This window comes from Lineus longissimus, chromosome 11 (genome assembly GCF_910592395.1).
Source record: "Lineus longissimus chromosome 11, tnLinLong1.2, whole genome shotgun sequence".
NCBI classification, from domain to species: Eukaryota; Metazoa; Nemertea; class Pilidiophora; order Heteronemertea; family Lineidae; genus Lineus; species Lineus longissimus.
Window position 1 is genome coordinate 856,965 of NC_088318.1, and position 27,105 is coordinate 884,069.

At 43.3% G+C, this 27,105-nt stretch overlaps 1 protein-coding gene across 5 annotated transcripts; it reads left to right on the forward strand.

Moving 5' to 3' along the window:
• Window positions 1-26,620, forward strand: LOC135496179 (uncharacterized). 5 transcript variants are annotated; one of them, XM_064785339.1, is made up of 9 exons: window positions 2-891; window positions 7,381-7,443; window positions 12,465-12,626; window positions 13,217-13,375; window positions 15,185-19,786; window positions 22,288-22,422; window positions 22,758-22,840; window positions 23,052-23,201; window positions 23,498-26,620. In XM_064785339.1, exons 1-9 carry the CDS (start codon window positions 424-426, stop codon window positions 24,888-24,890), a joined length of 7,215 nt encoding a protein of 2,404 aa, XP_064641409.1. In that variant the 5' UTR covers window positions 2-423; the 3' UTR covers window positions 24,891-26,620. The 5 variants fall into 5 exon arrangements, with proteins under 5 accessions (XP_064641411.1, XP_064641409.1, XP_064641410.1 ...); XM_064785341.1 differs by lacking the exon at window positions 13,217-13,375 and having other exon boundaries at window positions 1-891; XM_064785340.1 differs by lacking the exon at window positions 7,381-7,443.
• The last annotated feature ends 485 nt before the right edge of the window (window positions 26,621-27,105 follow it).

A 27,105-nucleotide genomic window follows, 5' to 3' on the forward strand; every position in this document is an offset into this window, starting at 1 on the left:
TGCAGAAACAATACAAATTGTAACAGATTTGAAGGGGCGTGTCGGTAAATATGTAATGTGTTCCGGTGTCAAATGATTGTTTACCTTCAACGAGTGTGCAACAGCTCGTCAGAACATACCATTCGCCATTGACAACATGGTATATATATAACCATAGCGACACGCTTTCCTATGCTTCCTGATATAAGCGACTTGGAGGCAGCGAGACAGTGTCATCTTATTGGAAATCTCCCGTATCTGGATTACGTCATCAGAACAAAGCCGCCATCTTCTGTAAGCTTGTAAAGAAAGAGGAATGATGGCGATATGACAACAAACCGATATCACACAGTGCATAAGGCTGATTTCAGTGCTGTAGAAAGCTGTATCGATCTCTTCACATGTTATGCTGATGAACGTCAAGTGAGTGTGGTTATTTGAAATATGGCGTATTCAGTGACAGGGGCTCGCTACGCCCGAGGTGAAGGAAGCTTGGATGCTAGGAACCAACAGATATTCGGATTACCTTTAAAGTCTATCCTTAAGAAGCCCCGGGCGGATTGGACCCCTCCGGGATCCAAGAAGACAGTCGATCCGTGTCACCGGTGTCAGGGCAGGGTCTACCCAGTGGATAGGATAAACATCGAATTCAGACTCTGCTACCATAAGGAGTGCTTCACGTGCTCGACATGCGACAGGAAACTGTCACTAAAAGATTTTCACCTCAGTTCAGGAAAAGATAGGGAGATTTACTGTTTTAGACATGTGCCATCCGGTCTTTCAAACTGCCGGTCTATCTCCCCGGTGGGGAGGAGGTTACACCGGTCTGCCTCATGTCCGGGGCCGGATCGACCCGAGGGATTCAGGGAACGGAAGGAGAAGAAGAAACACCGAACAAGCTTTAATGAAGAGGTGAGGCTTTATTTTTCTTAATACAGCAGATTAGTAATCCCCTTAATGATGGTGTCCACATGATTCTGTTGTCACAATGATTACACGTATCTTCTCAACATTTTCCTCACTACTTTCAAGTCTTTTTTGGAAAGAACACTATAGGCAGGGCAAAACAAACGAATGAAAACATAAAGAAGTAATTGGTATGTTTGTCCATTTAGCATCTCGGGGTAAAGTATGCTATGTTTTGGCGGATATGCTACATCATGACATCAAATATCTCTTAACTGATTTCAACCAAACAGTTAACAATGACTGAAATTGACATATGGTCCTTTATTCTGATTGATACCTACACACGTACATGTAAACATACATCTTCTACATTAACATGCACCTTAAGCCTAGTCAGCTGTATCACATGGTAAATATTGACTCTAAACCAGTTGGATTAGGTCAGCTAGATCAATGTCAGAGGAATGTCACTTTTATTGACTTAACTTCAAATTGACTGCTGGTTATAAAAAAGTACATACTTGACATTGCAAGGCAAAATGTCGATTTCTGATAAAATCGATGCGACAAGACTGAGTTGCCAAGGATTAGATTTTTGATAACCAACATTTTAGCTCTACTAACATGACGATATTTTGTCAACCTTTTAAGTATTACTCATCAGTGGTATCCACACTGCACACACTTCAGCAATGATTAATGCCTGATGCTCGTCACATACAAACAAACGAAGAACAGTGCAAAGGTAATGCAGAGACAAACGAGTTATGTTCATGCCTTGATATCTCGCTGCATGATCATACGGCTTATGGTAGCATCGGATATCGATTACAAGGTGGAGGTTCCGTTATTACAATAATCCTTGGTCTTGATGTGCATTTCATCAATCTCATGGGCGCACTGGCGTTATACATGCGGATAGGTGATGATACTGCCCACTCAGCTGATGATGTATTCGAAATACTGCAACATTCCCAAAGAGTTCCTGCTTTATAGCTTCCAATCATGAAGAAGAACGTATATCATTTGGTAGTTTGCATTCCATTTGTGTCATTGATTCGCAAAATTATGCATGCCATCATAAATCCATACTGAAAATGTGTAGAAATCTACGAAGATATCGCCCTTCGATATGGCCTCAGAGAAACGTGAGGCCATCATTCGATGTCACGAGATGGTGACACACCAGGGAACATTCAAAAGAAGCGAATGTTATAGCAGTGACTGAAAGATGCAGAGCCATATTCGCGTTTACATCTCCTCAAAGTGCCATAATCACATTCTGTCACCATGGACGCCATACTGTGTGGATCTGCTATGCATTTGCCAATATCAGTGTATTGAACTGGCGTGTTTTTATTGATGGATCATGACAGACTCCTCACAAAGCTTTCTAGCCATTGTGGATGTGAGCATATAGGAAATGTACATGACCATCATGTGGAGGTGATAGTGAGGTGCTTTGCTGGAGTATAATGCTCCTGAGAATGCTAATTCATCACAATTTGATTCAGCAGAAACATCTTAATGGTTTTGTACATGGATCGAGTACACACGATATGTTCTCATCATTGTGGTTGGGCGGAGGAGGTTGTCCCTTTGCTGTATGGAATTGAGCAATCGTATACGCATCAATCGATATCAGGCCCTATCGTAGGCATATTTGGCTATAGATTGTGACAGCACTTGTACTCTATGTTTGCCATTGATCAGTGACCTATATAAATAGCTTCATCTATAGACCTATGGATTATTCAGAGCGACTCAATCGATGGTTGATGTTAATAGGCACATCTCACTCTTCATATTTGTAGCCCTGCAACCAGAGACATGTTGGCGAATGATGATTGACGCCATAAGACATCCCTATGGAAGTCAGTTTATGAACAGCAGGCATGACTGGCTCTTGCTGGACCTCCCATTGCTTACTTCTATGTAGAAGCCCTTCGTGATTCTATGCAGTGATGACTTCGTGATTCTATGTGGATGACAGACTGATTTCTTCATTTCAAGCGTTCTGCTCGTCCCTCGAACTATCCAAACATGTGCAGCATAGACCATTTACAATCACTCGCGAGTATTTTCAACAACTCCAATGATCCAGATCATCATGTCATCTACATAGAACAGATTATCATCTGCTGATATCTGAATTCCTTCTGGTCAAACACGGGAATCGATTGAGCCGAATCACCACTTGGGAACCATTCGCACACAATATGCGCAAGTCCCTCGTTTAACCAACCCACACAAGGCTCGTTGCTTCTTCGCCTGACGGTATCACGTAATTGATGGCTGTTAGAAGTTATTGTTCTTATGGCAGCTATTACAAGAACGCCACTAGGGCCATCAAATGTCATCACGGGGGGCAATGCCGTAATGCCAATGCTGACAGGAAGCAGTCTCCAAATCAGAGCTTCCTGGTTAAGCTGACCAAGGCATGTCGAACCCAGGCCGATGCCAGAAGGTCAAGTGGTGAAAGAAGCTGTTTCAAAGACATGTGGCTAGAATGCTTGAACCCAAGTAATAGATCCGTTCTGATTTCTTTTTGCACACATACATATACACAGTGGAACCCCGGTCGGCGACCACCCCGGTAACGCGACCTCTCCGCTATGACGACCAAAAATCGCCGGTCCCGAATTATTTCCTCTCTAATTACCATTACGAGGATCTTATGGTGTGGTACTAAGCGACACATATCAATGCAAAATAATGCACTGAAGTGTTTTTACATTGCAGTGATCAACCGAGGTGCAGCAAGAGTGCAAACATAAGTACAATATCATGCTTACTTTCTTCACTTTAATGTCCTCCTTTCATGTCATACACACTTGACCGTGGTATTCTAAAGGTCTTGGTGAGACTGACCTGCTTATAACATAGTCATTAACCTCATCTAGCTTGGGCATTGAAAGGAATTCGGGTCAAGATTGTCTAAAGAGCCATCGAGATTTGGAGAACTCTTCATATCTGTGGCGGAGCTTTTGCTGACCCACTTGCAGATTAATACTCAATGTGATGTCCGTCCAATTACACTGCAATGCACTTGGTCCCTTTATCATTGTATTCGTTAAACCGAACATAAAATCTGCGAACTTCTGCCGGCCACGGCAGAGCAAGGCACGAGAATGTGAATTGGTCTCAGCTCATGTTCGTTGAACACAAGCCCAGGCTCAGATCACGATCACTCATGGTGGATGATTACAGGAGCAATATGCAAACTGATATTCGCCCTCATACAATTCCCGGTTGCAACTACCCGGCAAATGACTGGTTTCATCGGCCAATTAAGTCATCTGTATCAATGTTGTGTTTGGGGATTTCGATTCCGATTCATCTAGGGTTAATATATGGTATTCTGACCCATCGAATCATGAGTGTAGCATTAGCCATTGTTGCCAGACAATGTGTAATTGAATATTGGACACGGCTTCACGGGATCGATACGAGAAACGAGACAGCAGTCGCGTGCCTGATTAGCCTGCATTCTCCCACACGCATCAGTGGATGTTCCACTGATGAGAAAGTGCCACATTACACGATTCTTTAAAGTACATTATGTGTTGGCAGCAAGCAAAAACACATGAACATGATCAAATTATGTGAATCTATTATTCTGTCAGATACCTTTGTGGTCCATGCCCAGTTTCCATTGAACGGCTCAGGACAATATCTACACTACTGATCAGCATCAATACTCACCGGTCGAATGACGCGTACTCTTCTTCTGTGAATTGTCGAAAGCTTGAAAGTTTGACAGTTTGACCGTCTGGCCCATGTGAACCTTTCTTAAAATTTATCAAAATATGCTGAAAAGGAAACATTCTTAGGCAAATTCCTGCTGCCTGGGCGGCACCAACCAGCTTATCACCAGTATTGACGGTGCTACCTCGCAGTCTCACTGTTAGCGATAGTAATACTTCAACCATCGTGTTTCACATTTGACCCCACCGTCCTATCAACAGGCATCCTTGGAGCCCTGTGTGTCGATCAGGATGTACGATCCATTGGTCTCTCAACGCACCTGGGGACCGCGCAGAAAGTCTCATACAGAGATTTGATAGTCTGTTGTCGACGTAGTGTGTTCCCCAAACCACGAAAGAGTTAATCATTAGTGTTCTACCTGATACTGCTGTTGATGTAAGGCTCTTGCTCTTTTTCCCCGATAATCTCCTCAGTCGGCGGATATCTTCAATGAAACTCATTACCATTGGATGTCTCTATATAGGGAACGGATCAATAAAGAGCATCCTCGATTCAATTACATTGGTTTCAAGTTGTATGTGTTGTGTTCTATTCTAAGATGAGTGAAACAGCGCCATCTATTATCGGGATGTGCTGAGCTATCAACAGTGAAAACAGTACATAAGTGCACCTTGACTAAGTTACAAAAAATGGACCCTGGGTACAAAAGTCCGCTAGGAATAATTCCGCAAAATACTTATTGTGTCCACACCTGGTGGCTGATGATAAAGCTGTTTATGGCTTGTAAAGTTATTGATGCTTTTCCATGTTTGAACTGATAAGCTGAGTCAATTTGTCCTTTATTCTGTGATAGATATATGATTTGATAAGGCGTGATTGTGACCAGCGAGCGTGTAGGCAGACTGTTACTCTAGCATAGCAACGGATTAAGCTCTATGGTGATATTTTGTGTGCGATATTTCTTTTGTAGAATACCCAAATGATCTATATTTTAGAACGGCGAAATGGGTAGAATATGACACTAAATGGGTACCAACGACACAACCTGCAAATAGACGCTTAACGGGGACAGACGCCTCCAAGAGTGAACAGTATTCATCATCTTTCAAGTTTCACCTTGGAGAGATCACCGAACTTCAATTCGTGTGATAGGCTTATTACCACAATCAGCCACGATTCGGGCAGCAAAGTTCACAAATGGCCACGCCGAGGACTGCCTCCCTTGCAAGGGGTCGAGCTGCTTAGCCATCTGTCCAAGCTCAACTCGAGATATCATCTTTCTTGGATGGTCATTGGCAAACGACACCAATCTTGTTATAAAGATTACCACTCAGAATCATGGTTTGCGAGTGAGACAGGTTGTGCTGAAATCATTCATGTCCGTTCACAGAGCTCTTGTTCGACGCGTTCGTGAAAAATGAAACACCGTGAGGTTGATCAAATATATACTCAATGGTTTTGCAGGTGCCCTAAAAATCTTATTTTAACAACCACTATGTCTTTCTTGTGTCTCTAACATTCCACCCTTGGGCGACATATGAGTTATTAACATATTGATGAAATCCTGGCGAAAGAGATGTATGGAGATGTCTTTGTACTCCCACTTTTGTTCTAATTGGCAATATCAGCAATAGCGGACTAGCCTTATATATTTTTTGTAATATCATGAACCCGTTTTCCTATAATCATTTGACGCGTACGCATCCTCGTATCTGCGCAGATTCCTCAACGCCCTCTCATCACGAAACAGGCTTCCTCCGCTTTCTTGGAATTCCGTTCCATAATGCATATGTCGAGTATTTTGTTTCGCATTGCCATTTTTATTAACATGGAATTGCACTGTCGAGTGCGCAGGCTATTAAACTTACTCGCGGAATTGCTTAGATTTTGGTTCGACATCACTTTGATGAAAAAGTTTCCGGATAGAGCGATATTTTGGGCGAAACAAAGAGATGCACGGCTCATCATTGTCACCTCTTTCCTGCAGTGAAACCCTGAACGCTGTCGCAGCTGCCGAAGGGGCCTGAACATCTTTTGTCGGCAAAACAACACGCAACACATGCACAATGTGCAACTATCATTCTTATCACAGTCAGTAAACTAAAAACTTCAACCGACCTCTTAGAACGTTGACACCGTACTGCACTAAAATGTCCATTTTGTTATGGTAATATCAAGCCGTCATTGCTTTCTTTGATGATTATCGGGTGGGCAAATCATCCCCAGTCGAACAATAATACTTGAAGTACTCGGGAAGTTTTCCATATCAATAGCGCTAAGGACGTTTGAGCATGGGAATCTTCTACAACATTCCATCACATCCCAGCCACTCTTGATGGCAAGTCTACTTTAAAATTCAATTTAGGAAGCCCCTTGAATTATTGAATTTGATTCCCGCTCGCGCTTACAATCTGCTGCAGGAAAGTTGCTAAATCAGTGCTGATGGTGCTTCATGATAAGATATCCTGGTATAAAAGTAATCCTTTTCTATTAAAAGCAAAATTTATATTGATTAAAATGGCCGTCTGAATCCTTTCGGTTGCGCCGTAGCGTAGCAATATGATGTCAGGAAACTGAGTCCAACTTTTCCATTGGTTGATTCTGTGTTTATCCCGGTAAAAAGTGTTTCATAGCATTTGATTGGACGATGCGACAGGAAGAAACCACCAATGAAGCCTCTGTAGAACTTTTTTAATTTGAAATCCTGCTTTTCATGTTTGATTTTTTCTGTTTGCCTTGCCTTGTTTTTGCTTTGATGCTCAAGTTGTATTGATTGCCTTCTAGGATGAAACACGGACCTATTGGCCAGAGTTCTTGTTTGAACTCAGCGCTGAACCAGAGGCACCGGTAAGACTCTGATTTTCCAGGTTGGTTTATAGATAGTAAGCACTTAATTCCTATGCAACTAGAATAGATAACTCTTGAATGGCATGCCCGAGTAGTTGATAACTTCGGTTACTTTTTGGTTGTACATCTCAAAGGACTAGCCAAAAACTCAACAAAGTGGGATAGTTACTACCGTCTCTAATATTTACTACATAGTTAGCAATAACACCCCCCCCCCCCCCCCCCCCCCAATTCGCACATTCCGAGTTTGATATCGAATATATATATTTACACGAAATATATCTCAAGTGTTGAGCTGATTTCTGCTATCATGCATGAATTTCTAACAAGGAACCAAGTTTTTACTGTATAAATCATTCGAATTTATTACACTTTCAGTGTTTTCCTCGCCAGGCCAGTACCCGCTCTATGTAAACAATTTGGAATTTATTCATAAACTGAACAATTCAAACAATTTTATTTGAGAGGACTTGACCTACATTTCTGAATTTAAATAATATTAAGTTCATCTTGTGTCCTGTCTTTTTGTTGGAATGATTTCAATGTAATTGCGTTTATCGTGTAAGGCATTTTGAGTATGAAAAAAACATTTGATGAGGATATGTGATGGAATATCCACCACTGTCGATAATTAGTCCTCGAGGAATGCTGCGACCCTTTGTTAGCCATTCATAACGGTCGGTAGGCCCTGTTAATGACATTTTATTGGCGATTGCTGAGATAAAGGAATAGATTACGGTGCATCTGATTGACCGAATTTCAGTTGATATATACAGTAGTAGCTGACACTAACTCCCTTAATTGTGGACATTAAGACAGTTCCTCTTGTAGTGATAACAACAGTGACTAATGCCACATTCGTAATAGAGCAATTATCAACACTGCAGCCAAACCGAACCAACAAAAGCATTTTTTTTGCGAAGCGATTCAAGCAAAAACCGCGTTAATTGGAAACCTGTCCCCAATCGCATTCACAGAAGCATGTATCTCAACCTCTATGGTGCTCTTGCCATTTTTACCAGGATTAGCTGTGATCAATACTTTGGAAAGCAATGGGAGAACTGCCATCTGGAGAGTCGTAGGCGAATCAATGAATCATCCTCGTTCAGCTTCGATCACTTCAGCAGGCTGACTGATTGTTGCATCTAAATTGTCCTCATGCCGAGTATCCGGGGATTGCAGCAGCCGCTTCAGCTTTCTCCGTTTGGGGGTAGAAGGCTACTGCAACGTGGTGCTATTGATTCATATCCCTACCCAGGTATCAACTTTATTGCTGCCGATGTGACGCGATTGATGCCCCATTGCATCAGGCGATTATTCCGCATGATCCGTTTCCGCTAAGCGTCCCCTTCATGACTGCACTGGCGGAAGATTACATGCCAAATACGACATCAATGATGCTTTTAAGGTGTCATATGAGATGGCATCTAATCAGGGTCGGATTCCTGTATGATTGCTCCTGTCAGGGTGACAAATGACAAGCTGTAATAACACAATTCCCTTTCTGCGCATAGATTTCGGAATCCGCCATTACCGTGCGAGAAATGGTGGTCTTGTTGCACTATTAATCATAGAGATGGAAACAATAATGATGAATCTGTTCAAACTGCACCGTCGACGCCCATCTCATTGATGATCGCGAAAAACGTGGGTATTGACTGTGATAAACCGTGAAGTGAGCTGGACTTAGATAGAAATCAATGCTAATGCTTGTTGATTATCCACTTGTCCTCAACGGGGCGTGGCGTCAGTGGCCCGATGTGACCTTGTCCTCTCACCTCCTGGGGTCAAAAACTATTATGAAAATAGGACACCACCAAAGCAAATTTGGGGATAAAGCACTGAACCGTGGTGAAAACAATCATAGGCCCAAATTTGTTATGAATATAAAAACAATTGTGACACAATTAACAAATATTAATGTGCTCATTGCTATGCCTCCGGGCTATGCCTAGGGGGCAGTACTTGTTGCTGACACCTTTATTGTTATCAAAACATCGAGAATTGTCTCGACTATGTTGAATCTCATTGATATCCGCCGCTTTGTGACAACACAAAGCCTTATCTGGGCTGTACTACATCACAGTACACTGTAAAACGTCAATACCAGTAGAGCAGCCATCTTGGTAGTAAAATGGCTACACCTGGATAGGTATTCACCGAGTCTCCAATTCCTTTGCCGTCCGTATCGAATTTCGTCCATACCTTCCGTCCTTTATAAGACATTCCAGGACGTTAACATATCGTGCATTCGTGGATTTAATTTCGTGTTTCTGGGTTTTGAACTATGCAAAATAACTGAGGATTTAAAGTGGTTTAATTTCATTAAGGTATCTGGGTCAGCGAAGGTAGATACGAGTAGGTGTGGTATGATGGACAGCCACCTGCCCCCTTACCTGTGTGACGATATCTAAGGAGACACATATCTACTTATATTGTTCTAGTGACCCACTCTGATGTGACATTTCCATGATTTACCTTCGCTTATCACCTTAAGTTGGCAAACCGAAAAACAATTTGACCAAATACAAAATGTCGTTAACGGACAAGAAGGACTCTTCGGCCTTCTCTGGCATTATTCGGCGGCCGGGCTTTACAAAGCGGACTCTTAGTGATGAAGATTTGACGGATGTGGTCGTAAGACATAAGTCCATATCAGACGATGCAGCTGGAGGTAGCGTCAAGCGGACCAAGTCCAATGAAAAGGTAATGTCACCAACGATCTGCGCAGACACTGAGACAGACGGCCTTGAAACCAACATGGCCGCCAAAACATTGCGTTTCAAAACAACTGGATTTCAATCACTCTTAGTCACAAATACTATTAGTTTTAGGGCGTGCCTTGGTTATGTGTGCTGCGTATTGAAATATATCAAACCTATTGACAATATCGCGGAGAAAAAGTCTATAAATTTGTTGACAATAGTGCAGAATCCGATGGAAATTTTGTAGTTCATAATCCTTTCATCATTCACAATTTCTCCATAATTAATGACAATATCAGTGGTATGGAACATCTGTGCATTATTCTGTCCTCATTTTTTTGTTAATTAGAAATGAATGTACATGTATTCTGTATAAATTGGCGAAGAGCAAAAGAAAATTCAGTAGTCATTCATCGGATTGTGATGCTACTGAGCAGAAAGTTCATATACAGCCCAGATATGCAGATATTATTTCGTTATGGATGAAAACATCATCCATGTAATAAAATGGTTACTAAACTATAGTAAAGTGTAACATTGATTAAGTCTTTTACTAAAGACCAATAACTTACTGCTGCCTTGTTGGAACGTTAATTTGTTATTATATACATGTCTATTACATTTTTGTGTGCGTTGTGTCCCTGTCTTTCTTTCTACCAGAATGCAGTTGGAGAGATGAAGTAAGAAATCAACTTTGTAAACAATTTGAAGTTTCACAAATGACGCCAAAAACCGCTCATATTGTGACTCTAATTATACCAATGACATTACGTTCATGTTATTGGTGATACCACCATACACATGTCAAGAACGTGTAAGATAATATATTTTTTATCGTATCTTATATTGATTCGCCATATTTCCGTTATCAAATGTTCAATATTTGTTTGATTTGCTCGCCTAGAACCTTCTGTACACAGCTGGCCATGGGAATCAGGCCATGATATTGTGTGCACCTCGGGCTGTACCCCGGTCAGTGGTTTACCTCAATAGGTAACATAATCAATACTTACAGGCCTATTCAAATTCATAAAATGAATAAATACCACGAGGGCCTACGCATGTAGGCATAAATAGTAGTGTGACGCATTTTGCCAGGCATTTTGGTCAATTTAGCACACATTTTCCTTGTACTTGACATTGCTGTTCAATGTACCAATGACAAGGGGGTGGCATCACCTTAGTCAGGTTAATTGGTTAACTATGCCTTTTCGGTAGGAGCAATGGAGACCTTCAGGTGAACTCAGCTTTTTCACTATTTCCCACAAGGCCTATTGAAGGCCGATTCCGTGTTCTGTCGTCAAGTTGACGATGATATTTCTGGTGATAGGCTAACTGTCAAATGGCTGTCAAAACTTTCATTCTGGGATGATGGTACCAGTCACTGTGATAATCTTCTTGGCGGACTACCTTTGTCTATTGATGTATTTCATGTCAGATGTAAGAACTTCATCACTCTAAGTGTTTCAAATAAATGCTGTTTTGCACATACATTCGGGAATTCTGTCCTCATCATCTTTTCCATGGGCAACTTGAGAGTAACCAATAGATCAACTTGAACACTCATGTCTATAACCTAAAGTTCTTAACCATCCAAAACCTGAATGCTCGGTCGATAGTGGCAATCAGGACATCATCACAGGCTCCTTCGAGTCTGTTCTGAGGACATTCACAGAGCCTGGTTTCATTCACGTTCATCTGATTGTCTAATTAGTGGACGTGTTAATTGGGTAGTCTCCGATTATTGTATCGATCAATCTTAATGTATGTGTACAAGGGTGTGGTCAGTGATGTCATCGTCTCACTACGTTGGTCTCAGGCTCTAGACGTTCTCTCTTCTCTATCTAAGGCCATCTTTCTTCATATAAACCTGCTGATAGCTTTTTGTCCGTGTTAGGCTGATAACAGCCCGGCCTACAGATTACACTGAGTCTACCCCTTCTCCACGTATCTGGCGACAGTCAACCACCTTGTATCCGCCCTGTGATCATTTTCTTACATTGACCCAGATTGGTGTATATCGTAGCGACGCTGGAAGAGTTCCTCACAGAGTAACCAGTCGCCTCCCACTCCTCAGCCTAACGCCAACCAAATCTTGTCTTCTTCCTCACTTCAGGTCTGATACTCTTATAGTGACCCAGAACAGATGGTATGAACCAATCCAGAGACCCTTGTCAAGCGCTAGTCTGAGAGTACAGAAGAAGGCCTCCAGTTTCTTCAATAACGGGATACTCTTGTTGATGTCTTGACAATTTGAATGCAGCGACCGAAATATTATATCAAATAACTCACCAGTATCCGTCTTTATCACTTCAGGTCCGATACTCTTACATCGACCAGGACTCGGACTACGACCCAGACACGCTAGACGAGCGCCTCTCAGACAGTAATGCCAGGGAGGTGGGTTTGAATGACATTGACGAGAGCAAGAGAAACTCGCTGGGAAGAAAGAGGAAGTCGTGGATGAACGAACACGAGGTGGGTACTTAGAGTTGGTGTCAGCTTATCCCGTATTTTAGGTGCTCACGGATTGGGATCGCAAGGAGCTTGACGTTTCCAGAGCTTCCGCATTGGAACAGAATGAGGTTCCAAAACCATCATATCAGATGTTTCACGTCTATTTGCTTTTGTAAAGAAATGCTTTGGTCAGGTTTACTCTAGATCAGCTACGCATTTATATTTACATTTTCATCATTATCTGGTCATGGTTTTTTCATATATTAGATGCGATGGAACGGGTCTATCGCTGCGTTACGGGAGTTGGGGTATTTTTACGTCATGATCCATTGATGTATGTGGAATGCATGATTTTTACAATTGAATTGTACATACTGTATGCAATCGCGTACTAAAACAACAGCCTCCTTGGTCAAAAACAAACTTGTCTCAAATTATAAATGAGGCCAGGAATACGTGATGTATTTTGACAATGATTGTCCGTTTTTCCTCTATCATTATTATTCAATATTACTCATAAACCCATTGTCATGGCCCAGTGACAATTTCACCTTTTTATTTTTGCACTCTTGAAATGCAATATGAATTCACCCCCCGATCTGTCTGTCCAGAACGAAGCTACAACAGAACCACCACTAGAAGAGGTCATGGAACCCGACCCCAACCCCGTGATGGTCATTGCACCCTCTCCAGTGATTGAACTTAAATCTGCCCCAGATGTTCACCTTGAATCTGGCCCTGACCTTCAGGCGGCCATGACTGATGATGAGGTGAGGCGGAAGTTGCTCAGAGTGGCCATAAGGCGAACTCGTCCACAGGGGTACATTCATCATTTACTTGCTCGCGTGTACATATACGATGATGGCGACTCAGTACCCCTGTGTCGGGTTTTTGCACGTCTGCTTTGAATGGTGGTTGGTATACGTAGTGTAGGATGTGGCTGTAGTGGGCTGCATTAGCTTCGCCTTCTTTTCTAACCCTGTCTCTGCACGGTTTCACACCCCGACCATGATGTTTTATCTCAAGGATCCTTTTTTTCATTCATGTACAAATACATTGTTTTTCGAGACATCTATTATTTATTCGTTTAACATCACACTCTGCTCAGGTACTGCTGAACAACCAAAATTGTTTTTGTCTCTATTAAGTGTGTTTTTTATTTAAATATTTTAGTGTCTTGAACTGTATTTTTTCCTTTGATACAAACTAGACATATATAATGATATTCTATTCTTTTGTAAATCTTGTATTTGAGAGTATAAATATGGCCAAATGGCATCAGGGATAAGATTCAAGAAGACGACACTCATGGTTGATTATGGAATTGAGAACATAATCAGTACTAACATTGAAAAGCCCAAGTCATTTTAATAGAGCTTACAAACTAACTGAGCACTTCCTACACACTAATCAAACCTTTAGGGCTAACTATTAAATTTCGTAGAAGATATCGTGCTCGCATTCAGGGTTGCGTGCATCGATTCCAGTAGTCTACGTAGCGTATTAGAGCGTCATCCTCACTCACAGGCAAGGATGCTACTATTCCAAGACTCCAATGGCATTCCAAGCGAATTAGCTCAGCTTCTAACCTCGTCCCTACCCACTGACAACTTGGAGCACGGATATGTTGGTGGCTGATGTACACAACTAACCTGCTTTTGTCCTGATACTCACGATCGATTAAATCCGCTTTTACCTGGACTCTGGTTCCTATAGTACTACCACTCCTGTTACACCTGATATTGCAACTTATTCGACACGTCAATTCCGCTTTATACTTTTCAATGCTTTCTGAAAGCCATAGCCATTGACATATTTTACCTTTGATTATCATAATTTCCGTTAAAACTCCTGACGATACTTTTTACCTGGAAAAGTATACAATCATGTCCGTCGACGAACTGGCGTGTAATCATTACTTACACTGCCTTAAGCAAGTGTAACCCCGAATACCACAAACTTAAACCGCACTTTACATAGTATGCTTTCAAATCAAATCGACAGCCAGGACTAGAAAAAAGCTCTGACAAATTTAATGATAGATTTTATGATTCATACATGGACCCTTATCATTTTATTTGTGTCTCGCAATTTGGAAGAGATTCTATATAAAAACAATTACAGCCATAAAAAATCATGAGTTATTAAACCAAATTCATGTTTCTTTCTGTCCTGTGATCTGATTTCTCATGAAGGATGTACAGCGTGAGTGTTATAACGATACATGAGGACTTGCAAAGAGCTGGTGTGATTTCTGTTATCTTCATTTGGAGCTCCTTATTTCCAGAGTTCCTGGTTAACCGGCTTAATTGGTTCCCCGTCGCCGTATAAGAACGTATTATAAAACTCATTAGAATCGGAGCAGTTGAGAGCATGTCAACCTCACATGTTGCGCACAACGTCTTGTGTTTAATAGATACTACTTGATCGAGAATAGTAATCATGAACAAACACAAGGACAATTCCTTGCTTCATATTGCAGCTTTCAAGTGAAAACCATTGATTGTCTTCGCTCAAATTGCGGATGCCATGTGCTGTGTTAATTTGCAACACTTCAGCGTTTTGTTTTATCATTGCAGAGTTCGTCGAAGGAAGACCTAGCAGCCATTGAGGACGATGATGAAGGAGTCACTGAGCAGCAGGATATTATGTACGAGGCTTTCGTAGGAGCATATGGTGATAATCTTCAGCGCATGGATGAATCGTTTGAGAGGGAGAAGGAGGGGCTTCTCGACGAGTTGACTGGCGGCATCAGCAGCTCCGGCAGACCGCGCAGTGGAGTCGATCCGTCAACTGGAGACAACCCGCACACAGATATGTCTCCTGTGGCTGGTCATCTGAACGATACCGACAACCAACACCGCCAGTTTTACGATCCAAGCAAAGACCTTTACGACCCGAATGAATCCTTTCGGGAACGTCCGAGGCATGACGGACCTGGCATTTCACCTGATGCTATTCTAGCCTCAATGATTATGGAGAGGTTAAGTGGCCAGCCACCTGTTCGTACGAGAGTAGGTAGAAGGTTGGAGGATGATGAAAACATGGGAAGTAAGGAGTACATTCCGACATTACCGTATAAAACAATCAGGCACCACTCGGGTTTGCCTCCGGATGGACCACCGCATTACACACCACGCGGATCTGGCCGTGGACGGGGCCGTGGTGAACCATACGGGCCTTATCATTATGGACCATACTCGAGGCCTGGTGAATATCCAACGCCTGCCCCTAGACCACAGCAGAAACCACCGCCGCCACCAAAGATTAACGCTGGGCCTATCATACACGGTGCTAGACCAGGAGGACTCGAACGACCAAAGACTCCTGAAGCAGAACCAGAACCAGAACGAGAACCTGGAATGATTCCTGATCCTGTCTTAAATGCTGTCGAGACGGCCATAGAGAAGAGAGATGCGAATAAAAATGTACCTGAAGAATACACTGGATACTACATTGAGACATGTGTTGGAGTTGATGAGAATTTCTACAACTCGCCACTGGCTAAGAGGGGTATGCATCCATCAAGAAGGGAATATACAATAGATGAATTAGCACTCAGAGCGAAATATGGCCTGCGATCGCCTGAAACTCGATCGAAGTCTTTGGATCGTGGTTTAGAGGAGGTGCGACCTGAGGAGTATGCCTATCAGTCGCAGGGAATGGTGGAGGGGCCTTCTACCTTGGAGCGCGGACGTGAAAGAGAAAGGGTAAACCGAGCAAGAAAGCACATGATAATGGATGAAGGATCACAAGGATCTCTTGATGGAAGCAAGGAAAGGGTGAAACCAACCATTGCAACAAAACCAAAGATCTCCGATAAATTGAAACAGGAGTTCCGATCGGCTTCCCATGGGCGGGTTAACACGCCTACTGCCAGTGACAAGTTGAGAGAGGAGTTCATACAGCGGGCTGGTACACCAACAGGGAGCACTGAAAGGGGCGCCTCTATGGAGAAGAAGGAAACCAAAACTGGTAAAATAGAGATGACAGATAACTCAAGCTCGCCAAATGTTAAGATCGGAACTGTTCAGAAGACAGTCATAAGAACACATCAACAACCTAACCAATCATCGGGCATTGAAGTGGTAGAGCTCAGTGATACATCATCAACAGGATCGTCGAGACCGGGGTCAAGACCTGGTTCAGCTGGTGCTACGCGTCCACAGAATCTGGGAGGGCAGGACTTCATGTATAATGCCATGCTGCAGCAGTCCATTACGACGGCTGTGTCCCGCCACGGTGCTTCACGGTCTGTACCAAGAGACCAGACATCATCAATGGACCGATCAATGACAAGAGATCCACCAACAACAGCAAACAAAATGAAACGGAGTCAAACCAGTTCCATGGACAGGTCGACCGCGAGAAGGGATTTCTTTGAACCCAAGTCGGAACACAATCAAGGGAATGAGGTATCCTTGAAACATGGGAAAGATGAGAAGAAGAGGGAAAAAGGTGCTTCTGACCGATCCAGTTCTTACTCCAGCCTTGGGAGTGATAAGGACAGTCCCCGAACTCGAGTCACTGCAGAAGGTCAGGTTGAAACTTCCGCGACCCCAGGGGGACCAGTTGTTTCTGGGAGCACACCTGCTGCCCGGAGTGGTAGTGTTCAACCAGGGAGTGTAAAGATTACAGGCGGACCAGTCATATCAGGGCTCATGCCAGAAACAGCAATGCAAGGATCAGTTGAGAGAGATGAGGAGAAGAAAAGAGATGGGAGGGTTGCTACACCATTGATCATCACTAAGACTCCAGAGCCTGGAAAAGGCCGCAAAGGAGCAGGCGAAAGGGGTCAGGATCTCACGAAGAGTGGAGGGGTTGTCACGCCCCCTATAAGCGCGAAAACCACAGAGCTTCACACTGCAAGGGATGGAACAAAAGACAGGCACTTCAAGAAGAAAACCGAAACCTCCATGGCTTATGAAGAAAGGGTTCAGAAATCAGAATCTACGCCGTCCTTTAGAGAGACAACTCAAGATGCAACAGATTCGTTCAGGACGCCAAATAGGGGATTCGAATATGACTATGAGATGGATGTTTCCACAACATCTAATGATGTGAGGCCTGGTTCTCATAAGACCACACGGATCAAATCAAGTGGTCATCTAAGGGATGGAGAGACACCAAAATCTAGTTCGAAGGATCGCCGCAGAAAAGACTCGTCAAAGAACCGCAAAGAAATTCAACGTGACGAATCTTTTGATAGTCAGTTATCTGTCACGTTGCACACAGACAACAGTGATACTACTTACGGGCAGGACAGTATGACCCAGGCTGCTGTTAGGGGTGCTGTTAGGGACACTGTGCATGACAACATGTTTGGCCAGGAGACGACCTTATCCCCTGTAACACCTGGCACAAATTGGGCAATGATGGAGGATCGCTTCTCCACCCCGAAGGGAAAGAAGGATAAGGATAAGAAGTCTAAAGGTGGTTTCTTTTCATTAGGATCGAAACGCAAACCCAAGAGATCAAGAGAGAACTCACTTGATTCAACGTTGGACACCACAATGGACTCGACGTTTGATAAGAAGTCGCTTGCTTCTATGGGTTCACAGGATACCCTGAATGAGACCGTGAAACGGAGTGATCGCAGGACGGAGAAAGGGAAGGAGAGGGAAAGGGTTAAGGATAGAACGGTTAAGGTAAAGGATAAGAACAAGCGGGGAAAGGGGAAGGAAGCGTTGAAGGAGGTCACTAACCAGGACATGGATAGTATATCAGACATGTACATCGAGGGTGATGATGACTTGCTGAAGAAAGAAGACATGGAAAGGATAGGCTCCGTACCCATGAAGATGACCTCCACACCGGATGGTCAGCGCAAGGTCATGAAAAAACCCAATTCTGAACGAAAGTTTGAAATTGTTGACACGCATGACGGTAGGGGTCGAGATGGGAGCAGGCGAAGGGATGAGAATCGGGAGACCGAGTACACAACTACCAAGGATGTGATGAATGCGATGTTTGTTGGTTCCATGGAACGGAAGAAGCGGTCACCGAGAAAGAAGAGTAGGGAAAGGAAAGATAGAAAAGAGGAGGAGGAGAGACTACAAGTGACTGAACTTAGCATTGATGAAATGTTGAAGGAGAGAGAGATTTCAAAGGAGGATAGGCAGCGGGTAAAAGAAACCAGTTCCACTCGAGCCGTGAAGGAGAATAGTGTCGATCGGAGGCACAGCGACAAGGAGCACACGTCCTCCAGGACTCACAAGGAGCACACGTCATCTAGGACTCACAAGGGCGGGGAAGGTAGACACAGAACCAGGAGTGACACGACTGGCAGTGAGAAAGAGAGTGATGAGAAACATCGAACAAAGGCGAACATTTCTAAAACTCGGAAAGATAGCGAAGAGGAGGGACAACTTGTGAAAAAGCACACTTCCAAATCGGAGAAGAGTGATCGGTATATTAAAAAGAAAAAGGAACCCAGTGATGCAACTCGTGCCATTATGTCAGAGTTATTACTTCAAGTTGGTGCTAGCCCGAGCCGGAAACATCGCGAGGGTGAGGGGCATGATAGTGGGGAGGATGAGGAAGTTGTTTACAGGAAGGTGGTCAAGAGACGGGCGGGACAGAGTGCGGAGAGGCGGCGGCACGTAAAGCGCACGGAGGAACGAACCGAGGAGTTTGAATACAGGAATGGTGAGGCCGCAGCGCAAGAGGGCAAACGTAGGGAAGGCAGAAATGAACATCTGCAGAATGGTCGTGACAGTTCGTATGAGGAATACAAAGTCGAATGGAACGAGTACCCTGAGGATGAGTTTGAGAACACATCTTACTCAGGGTTCGATGTAAGTTTAGATGAAGTGATTCAGGAACGTGAGTATCGTAAGAGCGAAGTGTTTAAAATGTTATTGGAGGATACAGCCTTTGAGAAGAAGCTACGGCGGCTGGCGGAAAAGCGGGCGCGAGAGATGGAGAAGGCTGGAGACACGGGGAGTGAGGGGACGGGAAGCACGCCACGGAGCTCGGTCAGATCCTCTGACAAGTCAACCGAGAGTCTGGATGAAATGGACCTCTTACGGGAACTGGAGAAACGAATCGAGGAGTACTTTGAGAAGCAGAAACAGAAGAAGATCAAGGCCTTGATGAAGAAGTTCATGGCGGAGGAAGGCACCCGGATGTCTATGCTAATGAGTCACGAGGATGAAGTCCTGGACTTGATTGCACTTAAGGTGAGAGAAAACCCATTCTTATTATTTCTTGCTTCACTCATCGCTGGGGTATTGGTTGCATATGCCGTTCGTGGTTAGCTACTGCTTAGGATAGGTTATAGGTTCTTTGAAACCGTTGACAGATGACAATTACTCATTTGTGCTTTTGCACTTTCTCTAAACCTCAGACTTTATGAATCTAACAGGACAAAGACATTCATTTCACGGCACATATTGACTGATCAGTTTGCAGAGTGATAAGAAGTTGTGCAATTCTTTAACTTTCGAGTTTTTGTTTTAGAATCTCAGTTTGTTATGATATAAATGCATTGTTGTATACAGTGATATAACATGAGTTTGATTGAATAGTTTGATTGATTCCTCCCAGAAGCACCGGCATCTCCAATTCTAATCAGTCGCCATTGCATTGCTCGCATTGCAACTGGTCAATTAATCTTGTTGGTTGGAACTATTCCCGTTGAAGGTCAAGGTTAAATCGTAGCAGAGATAATTGCATTGAAAACAATTGGCGGTGGATGGTGATGAGCCGCGCGATGCAAAAATTACACCACCATATTATTTTGACCTACATTTCAATGAGAAATAAATTGCTTTCGACTATAAACGTAACATTTGTGCTAACTGGACTTGGATTCAGACATTAAGGACATTATGAGGAATATTCCTTGTCACTTCTGGATAATCATTCTAATTACGTATTTTATATCGACTTATAACAGTTTAATGTAATGGAGACATGTTAGAGGTCAATAAATTGTCAGTATATTGCAATTATTGCCTTGTTATTGAATTCACCTCACCACACTTTCCTCTTGTATAGGCCTATTGGCTTGTCTCCTGCATGAGTATTGATCTAAGCATAACCATTTCACTTGCCCTTTTCTTGCCCTATGTTTGAACAAAACAGATGTAATGTTGTGTTTAGATGAATTCTTGTGAAAATCACTTCGTATGTTAAGGAAGATGATTTTACTCTTAAGCAAGTGATTTTGCCATGATAAAGAAGGAAGCAAATGCATCAAGTCAGACTCCCGCCCACCCCACCCCATTGGTGATAGGGATGTGTATAGTTTATATTGGTGTATGGATGTTGTGCGATATGTGAGAGATTTGAAAAGGTGGAAGTTATCTGCAATGATCACTGACGTTGTTCGATTTTAGTATATTTCGGCCAGCCTACCCGTTACGACATGGAATGTATGATTGCGTGCATGTTATGCAGGTTAAAATCTGGATATTATTGATGAGCTTGCTAAACCGTGGCAGCTTAGAAATACTTCACGAAAGTATTAGTCGAATCGAATTCTCGTCACTTTTTATCTTATTTTATTGTGACGTCATACCGTTTTCTGCTATCTGATTGGGTGTGATTGTGTCACGTGTGCGATCGGTGTTTGCAACCCTGTGTTATGAAAATAGTGAGAAAATCAATCCATGTTTGTGTGGGCTGTTCTCCAGGGTGGCCATGGTTTGATATTTTACCTGTCGAAAACGGCTAAACCTTTTGTTCAGAACACAGTTCGTACAGGAAGTAGGCCTCCCTACTAAACATGCACTTAATTTTCCGTTCGTAAAATGCTCCACTTGCATTTGATCAATTTTCATATTTTTAACCTTCGACTATATTCTTTAGTTTGTAACTGATCACTTAACGTTATGCAATCCACTAATTATGATTTATCGCCTTTAGTATAAGTAATTGGCATGTGCTAAATGTCGCCTTTATACAATGTACAAAAAACACAACAGAACTGTCGGATCAATTCATGCGAATACATGTAATGTCATTTCCAAAATATCATAGTTACCAAGCAGCAAACTTAATTTTTGTCACTTGTTTTTGAAATGCACCATTCATTGTGTGTATGTTGACAGCCAGCCCCTTTGGTGTGTTTCTTTCATATCGATAGCTTTATGTCATGCTTGTCAAATGCACAATTCTATTGTACGTATACCGTAGTTGGGGCATCTGTATTTCTTCTTGCTGTATGCATGATTGGTATGTTGGTTGTGCATTGCTAATGTATTTGCTCCTGTGTTGATATCATGATGTATTTCTAGTCACCGTATCCTATTATAGTATGCCTCAGGCACAAATAGCTCATTCAGTCCGCAAAGTGTAACAATTGGTTCAATAGTTTGCTCGGATTTCAGTTCAGCTCTGACATTTTGAAATGTTTTGCTTTAACTACCCTTAAAAGCGTTTCAAGCACACTTATGAGGTGTACACTACTAACAATCGATACCTCGATGCTATAAATCATAGGAGCATTTGGTCAAGGCTATTCAGAGCATTCTACTTGAAACTATATTTTGTAGCAGGGTAGATTTCTTGTCAAGGTCACAATCTCAAACACTGATCAATTTCTAAAAAATTTTTCGATTCCCAGCCCAACTGGGTAAGCAATCTCTCCTTCCGGATGAAATCATAATGTTGATACTTTCTGACGTGTATTCAAATCTTTACACATTTTCTGACTGTATATCCCTCCCAACTTCAGGATCGTGAGATGTATGGCGAGATCCTAGAGCCCACCCTACCCCCTGCCCCAGAGGCCGAGCCTCCTGAATACAGCCGCTCCGTGCTGTACGTCAGCGCTGATGTGTTTGAGGAGTTAGATACTGAAGTCATTGAGGTAAAACAGAGTGAGATACTCCAGACATCGTGAGATATGTAGGGGTCCTTTTGGAAACACGACGCTATAGAGAGTAACCTAAAGGTGTATTCATTAGAAGAGTACTTCCATCTAATCCCGACGAGAGTTGCTCCTCCATACAACACCAGTTTGTATGCCATGCGCTGTAGAATTGGGAATAAGGGCTGTGTGACAACGATCATCAACAACACTTTGGAGCTTCTACAAACACGAAAAAGCTAATACATGTACCAATGATTGAGTGTTGTATCAATTATGGATTGAATAATCTATACTTGATTGTATTCTTACCCGACTTTGCTTCCTTTCTTCAGATTGCCCAACACGAGCAAGCCAGTTACATCGAGTTGGTGAGGGATCTGACCAGAAGGTGCAAGACAGAATTAGACAGAGTGAGGTAGGTTACTTCTAAAGTACCTCATCAACTTTGTTAGAAAACGGCTGTGTTCTGCTGCCCTTAGATGTATTCCTTCCTTAAGAAATACCCAGTCGAAAACACGTCAGCTCTAATTTTGGCGCCTCCCGACCGGTTACAGGCATTCTCGCCGGCATCATCATCGTCCTATGGTCATCCGTTTTGCCTTTCTAATAATGAACTGCCATTCCAGGGCGATCTTCCGTTGGATCACGGTAAAGGACCTAAGCAAGATCCGCTTTGAGGCTGACGAGCGAATCAACCCGGAGAGTCTCCTCGGTATGCTGAAAGGGATCAAAGAGGGCAAGGCCAGCTATCACGACCTATTCAAGAGGCTTTGTGGGTAAGTGTTCTGGTAAAAAATTCTGGAAGATGCATCTGACAGACTCGTGAACTCGTGGACTGGAAAGGTGATGTTCGACGATGACATCAAGGCCTAACCAAAAAGGCCAGATAATCGTTGGCGTATACCCCGATGCATGCTATACCATTGTCAGTGCAGGTATATCACCAGTAATGGCATCATGGAACCTCCCCTGTGTAGTTACAAAGATTTTCGGTCTTCACAAACGAAATCTCATCGTCGTTTGGCTATTCGCCGTCTAGAAACTAATAGTGGCGTGGGTATTGTCTTTTCAGTTATGCTGGTATACACTGCACAGTCATCCAAGGCTACTCTAAGGGTGCCGGCTACAGACCAGGAATGAAGGTGGAACACAAGGCTTTCAGGAACACATGGACAGCAGTCAACGTCAACAAATCCTGGCGGTTTGTCAACTGCAACTGGGGAGCGAGACATTACAAAAATACTTCGCCCATCAAACAAGAACCGGCTGGGAAAGACTTGTGTTACAAGTGCGATGAGTTCTACTTCCTCACGGATCCTGAGGATCATATCTTCCAACATTTCCCTGATGATAAGAAGTGGCAGCTGTTGCGGCGCCCGATCACCATGATCGAGTTCATGAAACTGCCGGTCCTCAAGTCTCCCTTCTTCAATGCTGGCCTGATGAAGCCCACGCACAAACTGGAGGACAGGATCTATACGCAAGATGGTCGAATCGAAATCGCTTTCAAGATGCGCAAGTTCCCTGGCTTGCATTGTACCCTTGAATTAATCGAGGGGAGGACTGTTATCCCTGAGCCAGAAGGACATTCGCTCATACGAATCATTGACGAGGAAGTTATATTCCTCGTGACACCACCCGACATCGGCCGCTATTTCTTCAACGTTTATGTTGCAGAGAACTGGAAATCGAACTCTCTGGAACACGCAGCCGCATTCCTTATCTTTGCCGGGGATGACTGCTTTGACAATGGCTCAAATGGTGTCTTCCCCTCGACGGGGGTCATCGGGAAGACGCCGGTGATGAAGAAGCTTGGGATTGACATTCCCCCAGTACAGGACCCATACATAATGATCTCCTGCAACACGTGGACTGAAGTGACTCTGCCTTTCACTCTAAAGCGTGACGTGAAACTGTCCCACCAAATGAAACTGTTCAATCGAAAAGGAATGTATGTCGGTGACTACGATGAATTTGTCTTTCTGAAATACAAGGGGAGTAAGTCATATTGCGTCCGGTGTCCGCGAGAGGGCGTGTACGCGTTGTCAGTGTTTGCAGGCGATGCAAAGGACCGCAGCCCTAAACTAGAATGCATCTTTAAATACTTAATAGACTGCGAGTCTGCTCAAATGACCGCTCCGCCTTTCCCGAAGCCGTCCAGACGGTGGATTGGTTGTGTCTTACACGAACCAATCAGTGGTGAACTTGACGTGAACACCAAGTATACATTTGGGTTAGAGATCCCGGACGCAGTCGAAGTTTCCGTTGTCATTGGCGACAAGTGGCAGGCTTTGGAATTCTCTGAAGATAGTGAGGACTTGTGGGAGGGGCTTGTGCACACGAGGAGTAAGCCGGGTGTGACAGCTACGGTGTTCGTGCGCTACGATGAAGACTCTGATAAATTCTCGCCTCTCTTGGACTATACTGTTGTCGGCAATAAGGGGGCCACACCGGGGAAGTTGTGACAAACGCCCTCATCGCGAGCGGTAGAAGAGTTGTTTAAACCACAGGAATAATATGGGTTTAAAGAAATAAGTACTGATTCCTATCTCAATGATGACATTGCTTAGCGAAGTCATTGAGCAATCGAAGCTTTCCATCATGTGGCGATGGATTTAGTTGGCGGCGGCATCGCCATTTTATGTTACAGGCAAGATTTGCATTTATAGAGTCTAATATATTCTGTCATTTACCGGTCTGTTAGTAAATGGCATGACAAAAAAATACCGAGTCTATCATAGGCTTCATGAACTGCTTGATAGGCGCTTCAGAGCTGTTACCATATGAATCAAATGTGTTACATTATTGGCTGTAGCAAGTAAAGAATTAACTTCGCAGATCTCGTCAGTCCTTCGAGAATAATCAGTTGCCACTCTTGTACCGCTCGTTGGTGATGAACCACGACGGTTTTTAGAGACTCTAACTACTGCCTCTGATCGAGGAGCTGTTTCGGATAGATTTGTACTTTTGTATGTATTTATAACTTACCGAGGATATTAGTTTCTAGTTCAGATAAATGATACTGTGTCGGTGTAATAGTTTTAAATGTCCTTGGAGAGAGTGTCTTGGGGACAGAAACTTCTAGTCTGTGTGAAAACCCTTCCAGGTTTATTATGAACTTTTTATAATGGAAGTATTGAAGCTATTGGGTCTCCATAGAACCATACCTTAATATGTCGCCATACAATAGATGAGGACACTTTTTGCAGGGTAGGACATGTAAGACTAATACACCGGGGAGAGATGGCGATATCATAGACAAATGCTTCTTTAGAAATAACTGGTCTGAGTGATCCGAACCCGGTGTAACATCATGTTCCCCTTATTTCAGTGTTTCCCTACAGTAGACCGCTAGAGAGACCATGACTTTTCAATGGGGGAACACTGAAACATGTGTCAATCTATCTCCTTCCGCATTCCCAGACAATGCGGGGAAACACTCAGAAATAGAGACACTCAAACACGTTACACCGGTTGTTTAAAACAGGTTGGTCATAAACTTCTCAGACATGTGCAATATGGAAGACACGAAACGAAACTGAACTTCCACTACAATCTCGTTTCCCTTTCTCTTGATTTCAAATCTGTAATCTTGCACCTTTCTATTGCCGTCTCGCTGTTGTGTACTCTGTCCCAGTTTGGTGTATCATACTTGTTCTGTTCTTCTGGGCTGTCGGTTACTGTTATACAATAGCGTACGTAAGTGTCGTTGTCAAAAATGCAGGCTAGTCCTCTCACTACAGCTTCATTTGAGTGCTATTGTGAAATCAGTCAGAAGCCCGACCTTCAGGGCGACAACTCAAGCTTTCGAAAGGACGTTTAATGAAAGAAGTTGTTTCACCATCTATAAAGTCGTGACGGTTTCGGATCGCTTTTACCGTAAACAACCCGACAACACTTGTATCCAGGACATGACTGGATTTCACCTTGTGAGAAACAGCTAGCAGCTTTTGGTTTTCAATCCTGTGGCCGTCACCACAGGCCGGCCGGAGTCACTCGATTCCTAACTGGTCGCTTGCACTATTTGCTTCTATTGATTCTAATATATATTGACCTTTTGGGTCAGGATGGTCCGACATTGTTTATACTGCACTTTCGCAATGTACACCACGTGTAAATTGTTATATAGTTATTCCAGAAGTGGAGCTTAAAACTATAGATGTAAAACATAAAATACAAAGGTGTTCAAACACATTAATAACGGTTTATCTTCATTAATACGCACGAAGTACTCATTTTCGTGCGTCATGCGTTTATCTTGACTATACAACGTTGCCAATACGGCGAGTGAGATAACACAGTCACAACCAGACTGAATCGGGCAAAGCAGCTCCACCCTCTTGCCAATACGTTGAGAGAGATGAGACAGTCACGACCAGACCGAATCGGCCAAGGCAGCTCCACCGTCTTGCAATACGGTGAGTGGCAAGAGACAGTCACAACCAGGCCGAATTGGACAAGGCAGCTCCACCGTCTGCCGAGCCTGGTCTGGTTGTGACTGTCTCATCTCTCCCACCGTATTGTCAAGACTGTGGAGCCGCCTTGGCCAATTCGGCATGGTTGTGATTGTCTCATCGTTTCAGCAACGTGAGCTGCCAGGCTCGATTCAGACTGGTTGTGACTGTCTCAGTCAGCTGTCGTGTCGGGTCGGGTTTGGTACCCATCAATACTTCCATGAGC